Genomic DNA, 17,308 nt, shown 5'->3' on the forward strand with positions numbered 1-17,308 from the left:
CTATTTCAATTCCACTAGAAGGTAAACTACAACCACCAACTGTATTTAATCCATCCCATCTGAGCATTATTAGTTGTAGTACCTTCTGAGCCCCTGGTTCTGGTCTTTGTACCAAAGAATCGCAGTCAGTTGTGTTGATAGTGCTACAGATGGTGACCTCCACCTTCACCTCACAAGCAAAACTTACAATCTTTGCCATTTCAGCTACTTGCCTGAAACCAGAGAGGATCTCTTCCAATCCAAAGTGATGCACATTATTAGCACTGACATGAGCTACCACTGGCAGTTGGCTGCGTCCTGTGCTCTTTAAAGCATCCAAAAGCAACCTATCCCCATCTGGAATGACTTCTCCTTGTCTGCACACTGAGAGCACACTGGATTCCTTCCCCTCCTTGGCAGCCATATCCCTAATGAACCCCATCACATGCTTTATGGTGGAGCTCCCAACTGTCAGTATTCCCATCCTCTGTAAATGCCAAACTTTACTTGCTCTTGAACAAGGTGAGTGAGAGCATCTGGCTTATCACTTCCTCAGCAAGAGACAGTGCTGACAACCTGTTCATCAGGAAGGCCCTGTTTTTGGCCGCCCAGAAAGTCTCTCACTGCCTGCGATACTTTGCAGTGACCTGCCACTAGACCATGAGTGAGGTGTCATCCTCAGTGTGGGTAGTACCCCAGGCAGCCACTGTAATAGACCCATCAGGGGACCCATGGGCCATGGTGGACATGCCTCAGATCACTACACCCAGTCCCCCACAGTGATGCCCATTGGCAGTAGCTGTGCAACCAAAGCCAACACCACCTGGAGATGTGAGCAAATGGTCACCAACCCAACTTGCACATGAACACAAAAATCACAGTACCTATCCATTCTAAAGACAGCAAAACTCTGCCCTGCACAATTATTGGAACACTCGACCGTGCCTAGTAAGCACACACACACACAATAAATCAAAAAAACTGAACTAGTAACCACACAGGTAAGTGAAAATAAGTCGCTCCAGTTTGAAGCTCATGAAAAAAATTCACAGACAAACAGTGTATGCTGTATCTGTAGTAGTAATGCAAGGTGGTGTTCCATTAACAATCTTGATTGTGTTTTTGTGAGATATGCTCCACATAGGAAGAAGCCATACAATGGTGAAATCTTCTAGGAACATATGTACTTGAAACTTTAATGGTAGACAACAGCCTGTTGTAGAACACCTCTCTTACAGTATCTGCCACTGGCATTGGCTGAGCATGTGCATGACATTTTCTCACTTACTAAATTATCCTGTAACAGAATGTGCTGTTCTTCTTTGGATCTTCTCTGATTCGTACACTGGTCCCATCTGGTATGGATCCCATACTTATGAATATTATTCAAGTACTGGCCGAACAAGTGTTTTGTAAGCTACTCCCTCTGTTGATGGACTACATTTCTTGCTGAGTCTTCAAATGAATCTCAGTCTGGCATCTACCTTACCTGTGATTAATTTTATGTGGTATTTCCATTTTAAATTGCCCCATATGCATACTCCTAGGTATTTTATGGAAGTAAGTGCTTCCAGTGACTATTCTGCAGTTCTGTAATCACGTGTATATGTAGTTGCAATGCATGATATTGTTTATGCTGAGGGTCAATTTCCACTCCCTCCACCAAATGTTAACTCTATGCATGTCTTCCTGCATTTTGCTACAATTTTTCGAGGTCAGACTTCTCTGTATACCACAACATCATCTGTGAAAAACCTCATCGAACTTCGAACAATATCTACTCATACTAGGTCACGTATTATGAGGGTGGTTTGAAAAGTTCTTGGAATGGAATAGAAAAACAGTACTTACATCACTGATTTTTTTATTTTTTATTTTTCAATGTAGTCTCCTTGTAGATTAATGCACTTGGTGCAATGATGTTCCAGTGCCTTGATCCAATCTTTAAAATGAGTTTCCTCCAGGCCTCCAAAATAGTTGTCAACTCTAGCTACCAATTCTTCGTTTGAAGTGAATCTTCGTCCACCAAGAAAAATTTTCAGTCTTAGAAAGAGATGGTCTGGCGGAGCCATAACAGGTGAATAAGGTGGGTGTGGCCACAATTTATACCTTATTTCATGTAATTTTGTCATGGTGGCGGCACATGTGTGGGCATGCATTGTCTTGATGGAAGATGACTTTCTTCCTTGCTAAATCTGGCCTTGTTTGGTGCACCTTTTGTTGCAATTTGCCCAGGAGGTTAGTATAATATTCTCTAGAAATTGATTACCCAGTGGGGAGATAATCTACAAACAGAATCCCCTTCACATCCCAGAACACTGATGCCATGACCCTCCCCGCTGAAGGAACTGTCTTTGCTTTCTTTGGCGGCAGAGAATCAGAATGTTTCCCACTGCTTTGACTGTTCTTTTGTCTCTGGGATATAGCAGTGCACCCAAGTTTCATCTGTGGTCACAAACCGGCACAAAAAATCATCTTTCTCCTAAAATGGGCCAAACATTGTTCCGTTATGTCCACATTTTAACTGAAGAATTAGAAATCCAGCATCAGAAATCGCGGCACCAATCTTTCAGATGACATCTGCCAAGCGTGAGCAATTTCACACACTTTGTGTAGGATGGGGAAGGCATGCAATCTATCAGCATTTTACTAAGGGCAGGTTGTGATAGCCTGGAGGCTTGGCATGAGCATTTCAGAAACTGCATGACTTGTCTGGTGTTTGAGGAGTGCTGTAGTGAGTGTCTTCAACACATGGCAAAACCAAGATGAAACCATGTCCAGACTTCATGGGGTTGGGTGGCCATCCCTTATTAAAGACGTTAGATATCATAGGCTGGGCAGACTGGTAAAACAGGACAGGTGGTGAACAGTGGAACATCTAATGGCAGACTTTAATGCTGGACAGAGTACAAGTGCGTCTGAACACACAGTGTACCAAACTCTCCTACAAAATGGGCCTCCACAGCCTAAGACCTACACTTGTGCCACTACAAACATCACTACAATGGCAGCTACAACTGAAATGGGCATGTGACCATCAGCACTGAATGGTGGTAGTGGTAGTTGAATCCTGATGTCTTCTCCATCATGCTGATGGAAGGGCACGAATCTGTTATCCTTGGCAACTATACTCTGGGACAGAGACAAGCTGGCAACAGTTTCATTACACTCTGGGGAATATTAATGTGGGCATCTGCAGGTCCAGTGGATCTCTTGTAAGGCACCATGACTGCCAAGAAGTATCATACACTGATTGCAGACCACATTCACCCCTTCAGGTAGATCATGTTTCCCAATGGCAGTGGCACTTTTCAACAAGATAATGCACCACACCACAAGGCCCAGAGCGTGATGGAATGGCCTGATGAACACAGTGGCAAGTTCTAATTGACACACTGGCTTCCCAGCTCACCAGGTCTGAACCCAAGCGAATACATCATTGAACGTGGCATCTAGTGACCTACCAAGCCCACATCACTTCCATATCAGGATACGTCACCACTGTTATCTGTGGCAAATGTGAACATACCGGTTATTAGGTAGGTGGTCATAATGTTGTAGCTGATCAGTGTATATGACAATGGCAAATGCTATCTGGTAATATCATTCTTCTTAGAGCCTCCATGCATGGATACATTCTTTGTGATGCTACGCACAGAAATGTGATACCACACCCGTGGCATGGTTTGTTGTAGGCAACATCATTATCAGTCTGCCCCTCTGCTGTTGTATCAAGAAAAGCTGTAACAATCGTCACCATGTTGACAGTCTGTTCTGCATCAGTCATCATTAATCTGTCTGTGTTGATATATATCTTGCTATGAATAAGCCCATATCCTGAATCAAGGTATGTGACATCAATAGAGGCTTTTGCATCCCTGAGTGAACAATACATCTGTTCTCTCAGATGCTAGTTGTACAGGGTGTTGAGTTTGGCCCCTCATGAAACCATGATTTCATATTTGCATGACAGTCACAGGATCCTTACCAGTGCAAGAAGCATTGTAGTCAATCAACAAACCGTAGTCTTGATAAACCACAATCCTGATACTGTTGAATTTGAATTCCATCACATGCTGTATTTTTCTTCTTCTTGAGCAAGACATAACACAATCTTTTCAGAAACAATCAACATTTAAATGCCGTGTCAAAATGAGAAACCTGCTGTGTAATCTTTCCTCACATGCAAAATACAGATTGCATTACTCCTCCCAATTTTTTATGGTGGACTAAAATGCTAATAACCTGTATATCCAAGAATGAAGTACACTTTACTTTTTTCATTCTGTTTTCATGATATCAATTTTAATCATCAATAATGAATTTTAGGTGTTCCAGGAAATTTCCCTCCAGACCTATGAGCATTTTTATTCCCACCAATTACTTACTTTCGCATTGGAAAGAGGAACTTCTGGTACCAGAAGATAATATTTGCACTACCTTCTGTTTGTGCCTGGCAAGAATGGTCCTTATTTTCCTCTACAGGGTGTGTATGTGGACAAGGAAAAAAATCCCAGATTTCCTGGTTAAAAATACACTTTTTTCCCAGTGAAAATACACTTTTTCCATATAAAGTGACAGTATACTTTCCTTTGGGGCTGTAAAATTTATCAATCCTATGAATGGTTAAGGTTTTATACACCAGTGTAGAACATTCTGATACTTTAGAAAACAGAACATCGAAAAAAATGCTGCATATTTTTGTGTTACAAAAGTGTAAATTCGAATTCCACCAAACACAGCACATTTGTTTCCAAAGCATTGAAATCAAGATTATGATGTGCTATTTTAGGCCAATCATAGCTCATGTCATGTGATCTCACCAGCCGATGACAGCAGACATTCCACAGTCTGTCAATATTCAGAGCTCAGGCGACATGATGTCAGTCAATATAACATTACTGTTAAGTAGTGCAAACACAAATAGGAAACGTTTATGGTAATACACATGGTGCACATATAATATTGGTCATTTTTTGTGTGTGTTACACTTTAAGACACATCACACAAATTTATCCCAAAAATTTTAGATGATTAATACATGTCTGGTGGGCCTCTGGGCTCAGAAATTCTTCTAAGCAGCTGGTTCTCAAAGTGATGTTTTAAATTAGAGTCAAATGCTCTAAGAATTAAGTAATTCACCCAACATTCTCAGACATAACATAACCCATCTTGCATAAAAGGAAATTTACTTTGAAACTAATGCTTCTCAAACCACCATTCGTAATATTTTCCTGCAGCCTGTTACTTCGTATCTGAGGAATACACGCGACCCTCCATGTAAGTTTTTAACTTTTCATTTTCCATTATTTATTGTTAAATGTTTAATGCTTATTAGTAATTTACAGTAGTGTACAGCGTGAATTTATGTGTGTCTCAAATCGACAATGAAATTAAACTAAATCGTAGGTGTCAGAAACGCATGACCTTCAATGGTTCCATCATGTAATTTATTCAGTTTCATTTCATACTTATTTCTTAGGTACTATGGGGGAAAGACAGATGTATAATTTAAACAATTGGATGTTGAAGCTGTCTAAATGCAATTCTGCATGATACCGACAATTAATATGATCAGGACAACAGATTTATAGAGGACAATGCACTGATGAAGGCAAGCACACATCAGAATGAGATAATGATCCTGATATGGAAATGAATGCTCAGTTCAGCTCAGAAGGCAATGAAGGTGAGAGCACCAAATCGACATTTAAAGCTGTTCAAAGGGAAAAAAAAATCGAGGTTTGATCATGGCAAAAAAAGGAACAGACGAAGGCAAGGAAAACAAAATATTTTACTTCATCTGCCCGGAGTAATCAGACCTGCGAAAAATGTGACAAATATTCTAGATTCGTGGAAATGCCTCCTATCTGACATAATGATTCAACGTATTGTAGAAAATATAACAGAAATGGTTATTACAATACAAGATAACTATTCTCATTCAAGGGATGATCAACAGACAGACCCAATGGAAGTGAAAGCCTTATTCAGGCTGCTTTATCTTGCTGGGTTGTACTGCATGAATCGTCTGAATCTCAATTACTTATGGTGGATGGATGACTTCCTAACCGTCATGAGTATAAAAAGATTTCAGTTCTTAATGAGATCTATTCGTTTTGATGCTGTGGAAACAAGAGACAAACCAAGAAAAACTGACCGCCTAGCTCCTATAAGAAGTATTTTAGAAGAATTCGTTGTGAACTGCCAAAAATGCTATTCACTTGGTAAAAATGTCATAGTTGATGATAAACTCAAGGCTTTCTGAGGCAGACGCGGTTACATACAATATATGCCAAAAACCAAGCAAATATGGCATAAAAATTTATGCTTTAGTCAACTCTTGGCTATTTTATACATATAATATACACTGGAATGCAACCAGAAGGTCCATTTAGTCTAAGCAATAAACCTTCTGATGTTGTGAAAAGGTTAGCAGCGTCCATTGTCTACAGTGGGAGAAACATGATGGTCGACAGTTGGTTTACGGATTACGATTTGGTACAGGAATTGGCATTAAAAAAAATTCATACGTTGGCAAGTTATGAAAAAATTAGCCACAAATTCCTCCAGAATTCACTGCAACCACAAAGCAAGAGCCCCACTCAAGTGTGTTTGGTTTCTGCAAAGAGACAACACTTGTTTCATATGTGCCAAAAAAGTGCAAGAATGTTTTGTTGGTATCCAGCATTCACAACGATGGAAAAATCGATGAAGGAACAGGTGATATCAAGAAACCAGAAATTATAACTTTTTATAATCACACAAAAGGAGGCATTGACACCATCAACAAACTTTGTGGGTCTTTCAACGCTGTGAGAAACACAAAGTGATGGCCTCTGGTGGTGTTTCTTTCGATGATGAACGTTGCTGTCATGAATTCATCTATGATCTGGAGAGGAAACAGCAGCAATAATCTCAAGAGAAGAAAATATCTCAGATATCTTCCAAATGAACTTTTGCAGGAACATGTAAAAAGGAGAAGTGCTAAACTAACTAGAGACCTCCACAGAAAAGTTTTAAATTTGTCGCACACAGAAGATGAGCACCAACAGTAACAAAGAAGAGGAGAGGAATATAAACCTCTGGAGCCTCTGAAGAAAAGATGTAGGCCGTGTTTAGTCAGTAAGAAAACGAGAATCACCTGTTTCAGATGTTAAATATGTGGATGGTTTGTTTACAACATTCAAGAAATGTTTGCATTGATTGTATTTCAACTTGTAAATAACTTTAGAATATTGAGAAACCAAAATTTCAAGCATAATCCTGTATAAATTTTACATTCGTACATAGAAAGTAACTATCAGTATCCCGAGAAGCTGTCTGAATAAAATGTGTTTTGAAACATAACTTTATTTTTAAATAAATTTTTTACCTTGCTTCTGTTTGTATAAACTATGAATAATACCTAATATTACTTTTATGATAAAAAATTAATGTTTAAAAAGATGATCAACAAGTGGTATCTGCAAGATAGGCGCAACCATCCTTGTCTGACGAGATGGTGCGCCTCTCAGAATGTTAATGCTATATGTGCTGGTAGATGAAAACGTGGTGATAAAGTCAAATCAGAAAACAAGCTAATAACAATTTTAGCCTTCCATAATTATGTGGATGTATTTTAATTCACTTGATAGCCTCAGCCAAAAGAAATCCATATTGTTTTCATTTGACGTGCGAGCTTGAAATGAAGATAAAATAGCAAAATCACTAACAGCCACACTTCAAATAACCAGAAGCAGAAAACTGCTCATACGCAACTCAACTAAGCATGTTCATGAGCCTGCTGGAAAGTGCTCAAATGAACCTAATGCTAACAATTGTGATGTTATGCTCATTGTTAAGCAGTGTTGTTATGAAGTATTGTACAGTTTTTTTCGTAAAGCCTTTAACACATTTTGCTGTTGGTAGAGGTTACAGTATAGTTCTTACCAGCCAAAATTTAAAAAAGTTAACCAAAAACTAGAACACTAAAAAATTCCCAGCTTTTTCCCAGTTGTCCTGCTCTAATTAATAATTTTCTTGATATGAGGTACCACAGCAATGTAATCATGCATAATTAAATAAATACATATAAACAACTGCTGAAGTGGAACCTGTACAATGTCTGTTTAGTAGATACTTGTTGTTTCCTTTAGTCATCTGCAAGACGTTTTCATGTATAATCAGTGACAGTTGTTCACCCATTGAACCAATACTAAACATGCACACGAGACCCATACACAGAAATCTGTCACCCTGAATTCATTTTTTTATTCATGGAAGTGCTAACTATGTTAACAGATCTATTAAATAGTGCAGATAAAATAGATTACCTGCAGTAGTAAAGTACATTACAATAGCATACCTGACAAGTGTCTTTGCCACCTGTAAGGACCCCAGCACACATCATTGATGGTGCAATTCCACGAGGCAGAGTTGTGAGCTTGCCTAGACTTTTCCATAAGTTATTGCACATTTTGTTATCTATTATATCAAGAACAACTTTCCGCAAAGTGTCACTTGATTTTCCAGCTGCAACATAGAACACCAACAGAAATGAAAACAATATCAGACAGTAATACTTTACTTTTAGGTGTGGCTTTTAACATATTACTTACATTGGTCAACGGGAGAGATCAAAATGTTTGTTTCATAATTAAACATCATTTAAGTGTAAAGGAAATGTCAGTATTCAGACTAGATAGTTATAGCTAGGTATGTGTGTGGAATAACAGTGTAATACAGACTAAAAATATTAATAAAAGTAATCAGTTTATGAAAATATAAATGGACAGACAAAAAAATCTTCTCACCAAACAGTGGCAAGAGAACACACGCAACAGTTGACAAAATACAGGGTGTCCCACTCAAACCTCCCTGACTTCAAGGACCTAGTACAGAAAAACCACAGTGGATATAACAGTGAAAAATGCACCATGTTGTAGAGCATCTCAAAGAATTTATATTTCCATGTCAGAAGTGCCAAGTATCATTGCCAGCGTGCAGCATGGTCACATGAATTGAAAAGGGCAACTCCTGAGCAGTGTGTGCAAGCAGAAACAAAATCGCTGATCACTGTGCAGTAAAATTATTGCCATTTGTATGAATGTGATCCACCTGATGTGAAAACAATTAAGGAATGGTATAGGAAGTTTCTGGCGGTGCACATTACGGAGTTCCAGAAGAGACGGTGGAGGACATCCGACAAACATTTCTCAGAAGCCCACATAAGTCAATTCGTCAAGCATCTAGACAACTTAATGTACCTCAGACAATATTGCATCATGTATTTCACCAGTGTCTTCTTATCTGTGCTTACAAAGTGGGAATTCTGCAACATCTGACACTGAACGACAAACCACGCTGACAACAATTTGCTGTGGATATGCTGCAGCGTATTGATATGGATGCCAGCTTCTTGAAAAAATGTTTATTCTCAGATGAGGAAACCTTTCATCTATTAGGAAGGGTTAATAGGCATAATGTTTAGATTTGGAGTTCGCAAAATCTGCACATTGTCATTGAGCATGTTCGCGATTGCCCTAAACTAAATGTCTGGTGTGGGCCAATGCATGACAGAATTGTTGGACCATTCTTCTTTGAGAAACAAACACTGAATGGGTCATTGTATGTGAACTTGTTGGAGCAGTTTGTGTACCCTCAGATACAGGTAAGACTAATGATTCAGTACCTGCACAACAAGATGGAAAGTATCCCACTACTTCCAATCATTGCAGTTAAGTCAGAAGCATTTCTAACACTGTAAAAGACAGGGTGATGCATGAGAGCTGCCATGTGATGTACCAGATATGTCATAATTAACCGTGTACTTGCATGAGTTGCCACTGACAAATTGCAGCCAAATGCAAATGTTATTATCCAGTTGCTGAACATGCTGCAAACCACAACACAAATGACTAACAACTACTTCCTTGTATGTGCCATTTGGATATTCTTTCCAGCACAGGTTTCTCTGAAATACATATTTGGGAACTGTGTGTCTAGCATTGACTATCCAGTTGCTGAACATGCTGCAAACCACAACACAAATGATTAGCAACTACATTATATGTGCTATTTGGATATTCCTTCCAGCACCGGTTCCTCTGAACTATATATTTGGGAACTGTGTGTCTAGCATATCCTGCATTCTTGCAATGCCCCTCTCCTAAAACTCCACTAACCTGTTTCCCACTGTCTCACCTTAACTTTTCCCTTCTCTCACCTGTCTACACCTCTCCTTCCCATTTCATCACCCCCTTACTTCCCATTCCTCACCTTCCTGTCCCTCCTCTCTCCCCATTTTTTCTCTCTATCCCTTATATGATCTAGACTCTGATCCCCTTTCATCTTATTCTACAGTCACTGAGTCATTTGATGAAAGTCCTGAGTCATTTGATGAAAGTCCTTCCCCATACAACCCTGCCACAACCTCCTTGCCTCACATGTCCTACCCTGCCCCTTCTCTCCTCCATCTACCCAGAAAAATGCTTTCAGTAATTGATATTCAATTATCAGTCTCACCACTACCATGAGCATGTACATTTGTGTGTGTACTTTTACTAGAAAAAGAGCATGGACTAGAAAAAGAGAGCATCTGTTTTCTATTACCTGTTTCTGTGCAGCTCACACCAGTTCTCTATAGGTAAGTGGTTGCCTTTCCCTTATATTACACACAGGCAGTTGTACATTAGGTTCCTGAAAATTATAAGTAGCCTTTTGTGGGATAGTTTATGTCTGTCTTAGAGTATTTGCTAGCTCATTTCTTTCAGCATTTCCATGACTAAACAGAAAAATGGAAAAGAAAATAAAACAACAGTGACCATTCATACAGTCCTTATTAGCATATGTTCAATATCTCTTGTTAGTTCTATTTGGTGTGGGTTACACACAGTTGGGAAATGTTATAAAGTAGGGCACATGTATGTATTATAAGCTATCATCTTCGTGGACTCAATGTATTTCTTTAGTATTCTACCAATGAACCAAAGTCTGGCACATGGTTTACTTATGACAGTCTATGCAAATTATCCATTTCATATGCCTACCAGTTGTTGGAACCAATTATTTGTATGACTAAACTGGTTCTCATTGTGACCCACTGACTTGTTTGCATAGGATACTCCATACTTTCATTTTTTGAGGTGCACCATTTTACATTTTTGAACATTTAAAGCTAAATGAACATTTTTACTCTACTTTGAACTCTTATCAAGATCTGGGAGCCATCTGGCTTGGTATTACCAAATTCTTTAATGATGGTTTTGCTACACCTTCTAACTTCATGGACAATTCAATTGTTCTCCCAAAATTTTTCCGTCAGAGGATTTCTTGTGCAGTGAGCACAAGGCTATATGTACTTGTATGGGTTGCTGTGGGATTCTGTTTGACAGAAGCACTGAGTGGTTCTCCATAAGATATTGCAACTGATGCAGATGGCAATGACAGGTGCTTGGGCAGTCAGCTGTAGTGCATCCTGATATTTATAGTGTTCCCATTCCCTGGTTACATTTGAAAGCCGAATTATGTTTAACCACATGTCAACATTTGAACAGTGCTGTGACCTCAAGTTTGTTGTGTTTTGTTAACATTCTAATCAATAACTACTGCATGTAACACGTGAATAAATACCATCCCTAATGTTTTAGTTATGTTGGTTGGTACTGGTAACAAATCTACGTTTCAGGTATTTGTACTCGAGTGTTGTTCTTTGTTACGGCAAATGACTGATGTTTTGTTAAAAACCCACGGAGGAGTCATTTGACAGTGGAGCTTGTAATGGGACACCCTCCTCCAACATTACCTTTTTTTTTTTTAAATAGAAATAACCGATACTATGTATATTATCGAATCTTGTATAGGTGAACATTATAAAACCTGATTAACTGAATGAACTTCATATGGTTTTGTATGTGGTGTATTATATTTCGGGCTAAAATGTATAAAAATAAATTAATTTGTTACAATCAATGTGTACTAACAGTTAAAAATTATTCTTGTTATAGAAATATTTGAAATTCGTAATTCTGGCATACTTAAAATTCATATTATTAATTGCACAATCTAACAACAATTATTAAATTTATTTCTGGATTCATTTACAAAATAATGATATATTTTAGTGAAGATTCTTCTTTTGTTAAGAAAGTTTGTAAGCTCTTTTGCTTTGTAAACTCTTTGGAATATTGTGAATACCACAAAATGTTATGAGTAGTGGCCATGCCTCTCATGAAAACACAAGCATTTTGCTAATCTTCTCAATAACAATGTAATTGAAGGATTTATGAAAGTGGAGCTTGTGAAGTAAGTGTAATATAGAATAATGGAATGAAATTAAATAAATAGACACACAAATCTTCTTCAGTTATTCAGTCATCAAGAACCCACAATGTAAAATTAAAATTTCAGCTTCAAGAATGTACCCCTAAACATAAAACTTGGTGCCAACACAAGAAGAGAAAAAGAAGATGTAAAAAGTTATTCTTTTTTATATCTTATTCCTCTTGACTTCAATGTATGGATTTAATCTAGTCAGCAATATTCCCTTTAACAGTTTGTTGTTGGTATGTAGCAGGGATATTGGTCTGAAGTTCTCTGGATTATCTCCAGACTTGCCAGGTTTCAGCACCATGATGACTTTGGTTCTTCCAGGATCTCAAGTTCACCTGTTCTGTGGAGTTTGGCCAGTCACCTTCTTCCCAAAATACCTGTTTCCTTAAAGAATTGTGGTAGGATCTCATCATCTTCAACTGTTTTGCCTGTCATCATTATATTCAAGGCCTGGGTAATTCCTACTGTTTCCACTTCTTTCAAAATGTCTATTTTGACTGGATTATTAAGTATTATATTTTTCAGGTTTCTGAAGATATCTTTCTTTTCAGCTGTTTTCAGTTGGGTTTTTGAAGTCTGTTTCAGCTCAGTCATAATCTCAGATGGACTATAGCCAAGAGATGACTCTTGAGGCATCATGGCACCACCTAATTTCTGCAGCAGGCTCCAGTGCTTTCCGCTGAAATGGGTAAAATCTAGACTTTCCATTGCTTTCTTCTATCTGCTTCCATGCTCCTCATTCGTAATACTGGCCACATGTTTTGTGGCCTCATCATCAGGTGTATTCCTTCCTACCCCCATGAGGAACTGCTTTTGGGGCTGCTTTGTGTTCCTGTTTTGTGGATCCTTTGCAGATGAAGTTTTTCCAGTATCCATTTATCGTGTTCTCAGTGGAGGACTGATATTTAATCCAGTCAGCTTTCCTCAGGTTCCATCAAGTAATTTGGTGGGCTTCTTATGACTGGGATTGGTAGTCCAATCTCTACAATTGCTCATAAGTGTTGGCATCAATCTTTCCAGTTCCAATCTCACCACTTCCCAAATGATGGTGAGATGAAGACAACACAAACACCCAGTCCCCAGGTGGAGAAAATCCCTGACCTGGCCAGGAATCAAACCCAGGACCCCGTGATGCAGAGGTGGCAATGGTTGCCACTAGACCACAAGCTACAGATACAAACCAGGCATTAGGCATTTTGGAAGATGAGGAACATCTGCTCTGTATAACACAGAAACAGGTGCACATAGGAGGGTGCTATGCAGGTGCCCACGACTGTACCACAGATTTGTTTGTACAAATTCCCTTCAAAGGAAACATACCTGTGAATTCAGATGAAGTTTGAAAGGAGGGTTTTGAGTGCAAAGGATGTTTGGAAAGGTAGAGTGTAGTAGCCTTAAGACCATAGGCATGAGGGATGTTGGTGTATCGGAAAGTGGTATCAACAGTGACAAAAAGGGATCCATGAGTTGAAGGTGTGAGGATGGTGGAGAGTTGGTGATGGAGTGAGTGGTATCTTTGACATGGGAGGCTAGCTTACAGGCAATTGGTTAGCCACGTTCCAGGAATTCCTTACCTTAAACTTGGCCTCCTTCCCCAGGTTCCATCCTCAGAACCCCAAACTTTAAGCAGAAGAAAAGAGGGAAGGAGAGGGAAAAATGAAAGGATGTGTGTTTTAAGGGAGAGGGTAAGGAGTCATTCCAATCCCGGGAGCGGAAAGAATTCCCTTAGGGGAAAAAAAGGACAGGTGTACACTCGCACTTGTCCTTTTTTTCCCCTACGGGAAGTCTTTCCGCTCCCGGGATTGGAATGACTCCTTACCCTCTCCCTTAAAACACACATCCTTTCATTTTTCCCTCTCCTTCCCTCTTTCCTGACGAAGCAACTGCCAGTTGCGAAAGCTCGTAATTCTGTGTGTGTGTTTGTGTGTTTTGTTCATGTGCCTGTCTGCCGGCGCTTTCCCGCTTGGTAAGTCTTGGAATCTTTGTTTTTAATATATTCTTCCCATGTGGAAGTTTCTTTATATATATATATATATATATATATATATATATATATATATATATATTACTTTCTTCAGACAAAGGTTCAACCACCATTGTTATTAAGCACAGAAGCACAGTGACTAACTTGTGGGAGGCCTCCTCCAATTATCTGACTACTCCACCTATAAACTCTGCCAGAGTGATCCCACCTCAGAAGGCCAGTGTAACTTCCAGTCCCTGCTTAAAGATTTAGGCTCTTCCCAGAACCTTTCCTGTGAGTCCATTCCCCTCCTCATCCTTATGTACACCACACACACACCTTTTATATGCTCCCCAAAATCCACAAACCCAACAGTCCAGGACATCCCTTGTAGCTATGAAAGAATTTTGGCTCTCACTGACCAACATCTCCAACCAAATGCCCATAATGCAGTCTCCTGTATCAAAGATACCAACCACTTCCTTCACTCACTCTTTGTCATCCCCACCCCTTTATCTCATAGATCCCTGCTTGTTACTGCTGATACCATTTCCCTATATACCAACATCCTTCCTACCCATGGTCTTACAGCTACTGACCACTATCTTTCCAAACATCGTTCACACTCTAAACCCATACCTTGTTCATAATACACCTCAGCAATTTTATCCAAACTCACAATTACTTTTCCTTTGATGACATCGAAGAGTGGAAGTATGCAAAGTATGTTAGATTACTAATTTCTACGTACTCAAAATTGGCAGTTATTCTGATTGCAAAAGTTGCTGAACCTAGTCACTTTTGGAGACCCAAAATATGAATTTTCCAATTGAGATTCTCATCTATATGTACACCCAAAAACTTAGTATGCTCTACCCTCGCTACTGACTTCTTTTGATGTGTTATATTTATTGAAGGAATTATACTTTTTGTGGCAGAAAATTGGATGTACTGTGTTTTTTCGAAGTTCAGAGCAAGCCCATTCACAGAAAATCAATTAATAACTTTTCCAAAGACCTTATTTGTATCATTTTCTATCAGAGTTTCTTTTACTGGATTAATAATTATGCTTGTATCTCCGGCAAACAAGTGTCAGTTCAGCATCTTGTTTCACATAAGAAGGGAGGTCATTCACATATATCAAGAGCAGGAGGGGACCCATGATCGAACCTTATGGAACACCTAATGTAATTTCACCCCAGTTAGATGAAGTGGCAAACTCCTTTGAATCACTTGAAGCATATAATGAGACTTTTTGCTTCCTGTTCTGTAGATATGACTTAAACCACTCATCTGCTGTTCCATTTATACCACAGAATTGTAATTTTTCTAACATAATGTCATGGTTCACACAATCAAATGCTTTGAATAAGTCACAGAATATTCCTACTGGTGACATTTTACTATTTAAAGACTATTATGTGGACAGTGAAATTGTATATTGCTGTCTCCGTGGAACAGCATTTCTGAAATCCAAACTGTGATTTACTAAGTATCCCATTACTGTTGAGATGGCTAACCACTTTTGAGTACATTCTCAAAGATTTTTGAAAATGCTGTAAGCAAGGATACTGGCCAGTAATTATTGACATCTGTGGTTTCCCCCTGTTTGTAGAGAGACCTGACAATGGCATAAATGAAAGGAGCTCATCTCCACATGCAAAGTGCATTGCGGCATGCCTCAGTCCACCAAGCGACCGGGACATGGTGTGGAAAAGAGGGAATGTGAGGAAAGGAATGTTGTGCAACAGTAAGAGTAACGTTTGTAAGATATTCTACCTGATCATCACAACTAGGGAAATGTTGTTCATCAAATGTCATCAGGGAGGAGTTAAGCCTACAGCTGGCCTTAGTAAACTGCCATTTGGGTGAGCACATAGGTGGGCTAGGAGTCATCAAATGGATAGCAAAAGGGAAATGGTCACTCAAGTATGTGTCAGAGAGAACAGAGCACTTGAGGTGATGGGCAAGCTGGGCAGTACAGAAGAATAGGTCTGAAAGGAATGTGAGTGCTCCTGTGTTAAGGGAGATGAGGTTAAGTTGATTGAGAAGGTCAGCCAAGTGGGCACCAGCGACGTTCCGTCCAGGGACGGTTGGCAGTGTGCACCAGCGACATGGAGGTCGACCAGATGAGGGTATCACAAGGCAACACTATTGAAGAAGATCTCCAAGTCTGTGAAGGAGAAGAGCTTTTGCCTTTTTTGACTTCTTGGAGCTTTTGCCTTTTTTGACTTCTTGGAGCTTTTCCCGTTGGCAGAGGAAGACTCAGATGTTTATTGGCTAGAGGGTCATAGGAAGTCTTCATGGGATTATTACTTCTGTACTTCCAGCCTGTTGGTTTGACAACAGGTGACTTTCGCGCCAGGAGGTGAATGTTAGGTAGCCTGTTGCATGGCTGGATGAGAATATGGTGATGCTACCATGACACTGTGTGATTTCACAACCACAGTACTGCATTTGTTGTGCACGTCTGTGTGGCCATATCCTACATGGAGTGGGATGTAGAAAGAACAGTACTGTAGGTGACAGATGGTAGAACACAGAGTTTATGACTAGCCAACAACTTGCGAGGGACCAGGTAAGGTACTTTTTCCTTAGATATCCTGGACAGACTTCTCATCAAGATACACAGGGCGATCTCTAGAGGAGGCGGCATTGTCACCATTGCAGTTGATACAACAGAGAGGTGGGCAGTTACCCTTGTGCACATCCCTGCCACAGGTTACACATTTAGCCGAGTCTTGACAGGACATTTGAGAGTGGTTGAAACAATACACTGGTAGATCATGACCTGCTTTCGATAAACATTTGTTAGCTTTTACTACTCAGTCCATTTGTATGAATTTATTGAGTTTGCCTACATCACAGCCAATGTTTCTTTCTGAAATAGTGTTTTTCATTGTGCCTGGCCTTGGGTAAAGAGTAACATTCAAAAGTAGATCCTTATTTAGAAGACCCACTTCATTATGCCATTTTTAGATTCATAAGATCGACTACTTTGCCCAAAAACTGATGTTTGAATCATGTATCTAAGGTGAACAGGTACCCAAGTCA

General features: G+C 39.4%; 1 protein-coding gene across 1 annotated transcript in view; it reads right to left on the minus strand.

The window, feature by feature from the left end:
- LOC126335512 (serine protease snake-like) overlaps positions 1–17,308 on the minus strand; it is a 205,031-nt gene that overhangs the window by 20,037 nt on the left and 167,686 nt on the right. Inside the window, exon 7 of the mRNA XM_049998867.1 lies at positions 8,327–8,493. Within this exon, the coding sequence (XP_049854824.1) occupies positions 8,327–8,493 (167 nt within the window). The remainder of the gene's footprint in view (positions 1–8,326; positions 8,494–17,308) is intronic.

This window comes from Schistocerca gregaria, chromosome 2 (assembly GCF_023897955.1).
Source record: "Schistocerca gregaria isolate iqSchGreg1 chromosome 2, iqSchGreg1.2, whole genome shotgun sequence".
NCBI lineage: Eukaryota > Metazoa > Arthropoda > Insecta > Orthoptera > Acrididae > Schistocerca > Schistocerca gregaria.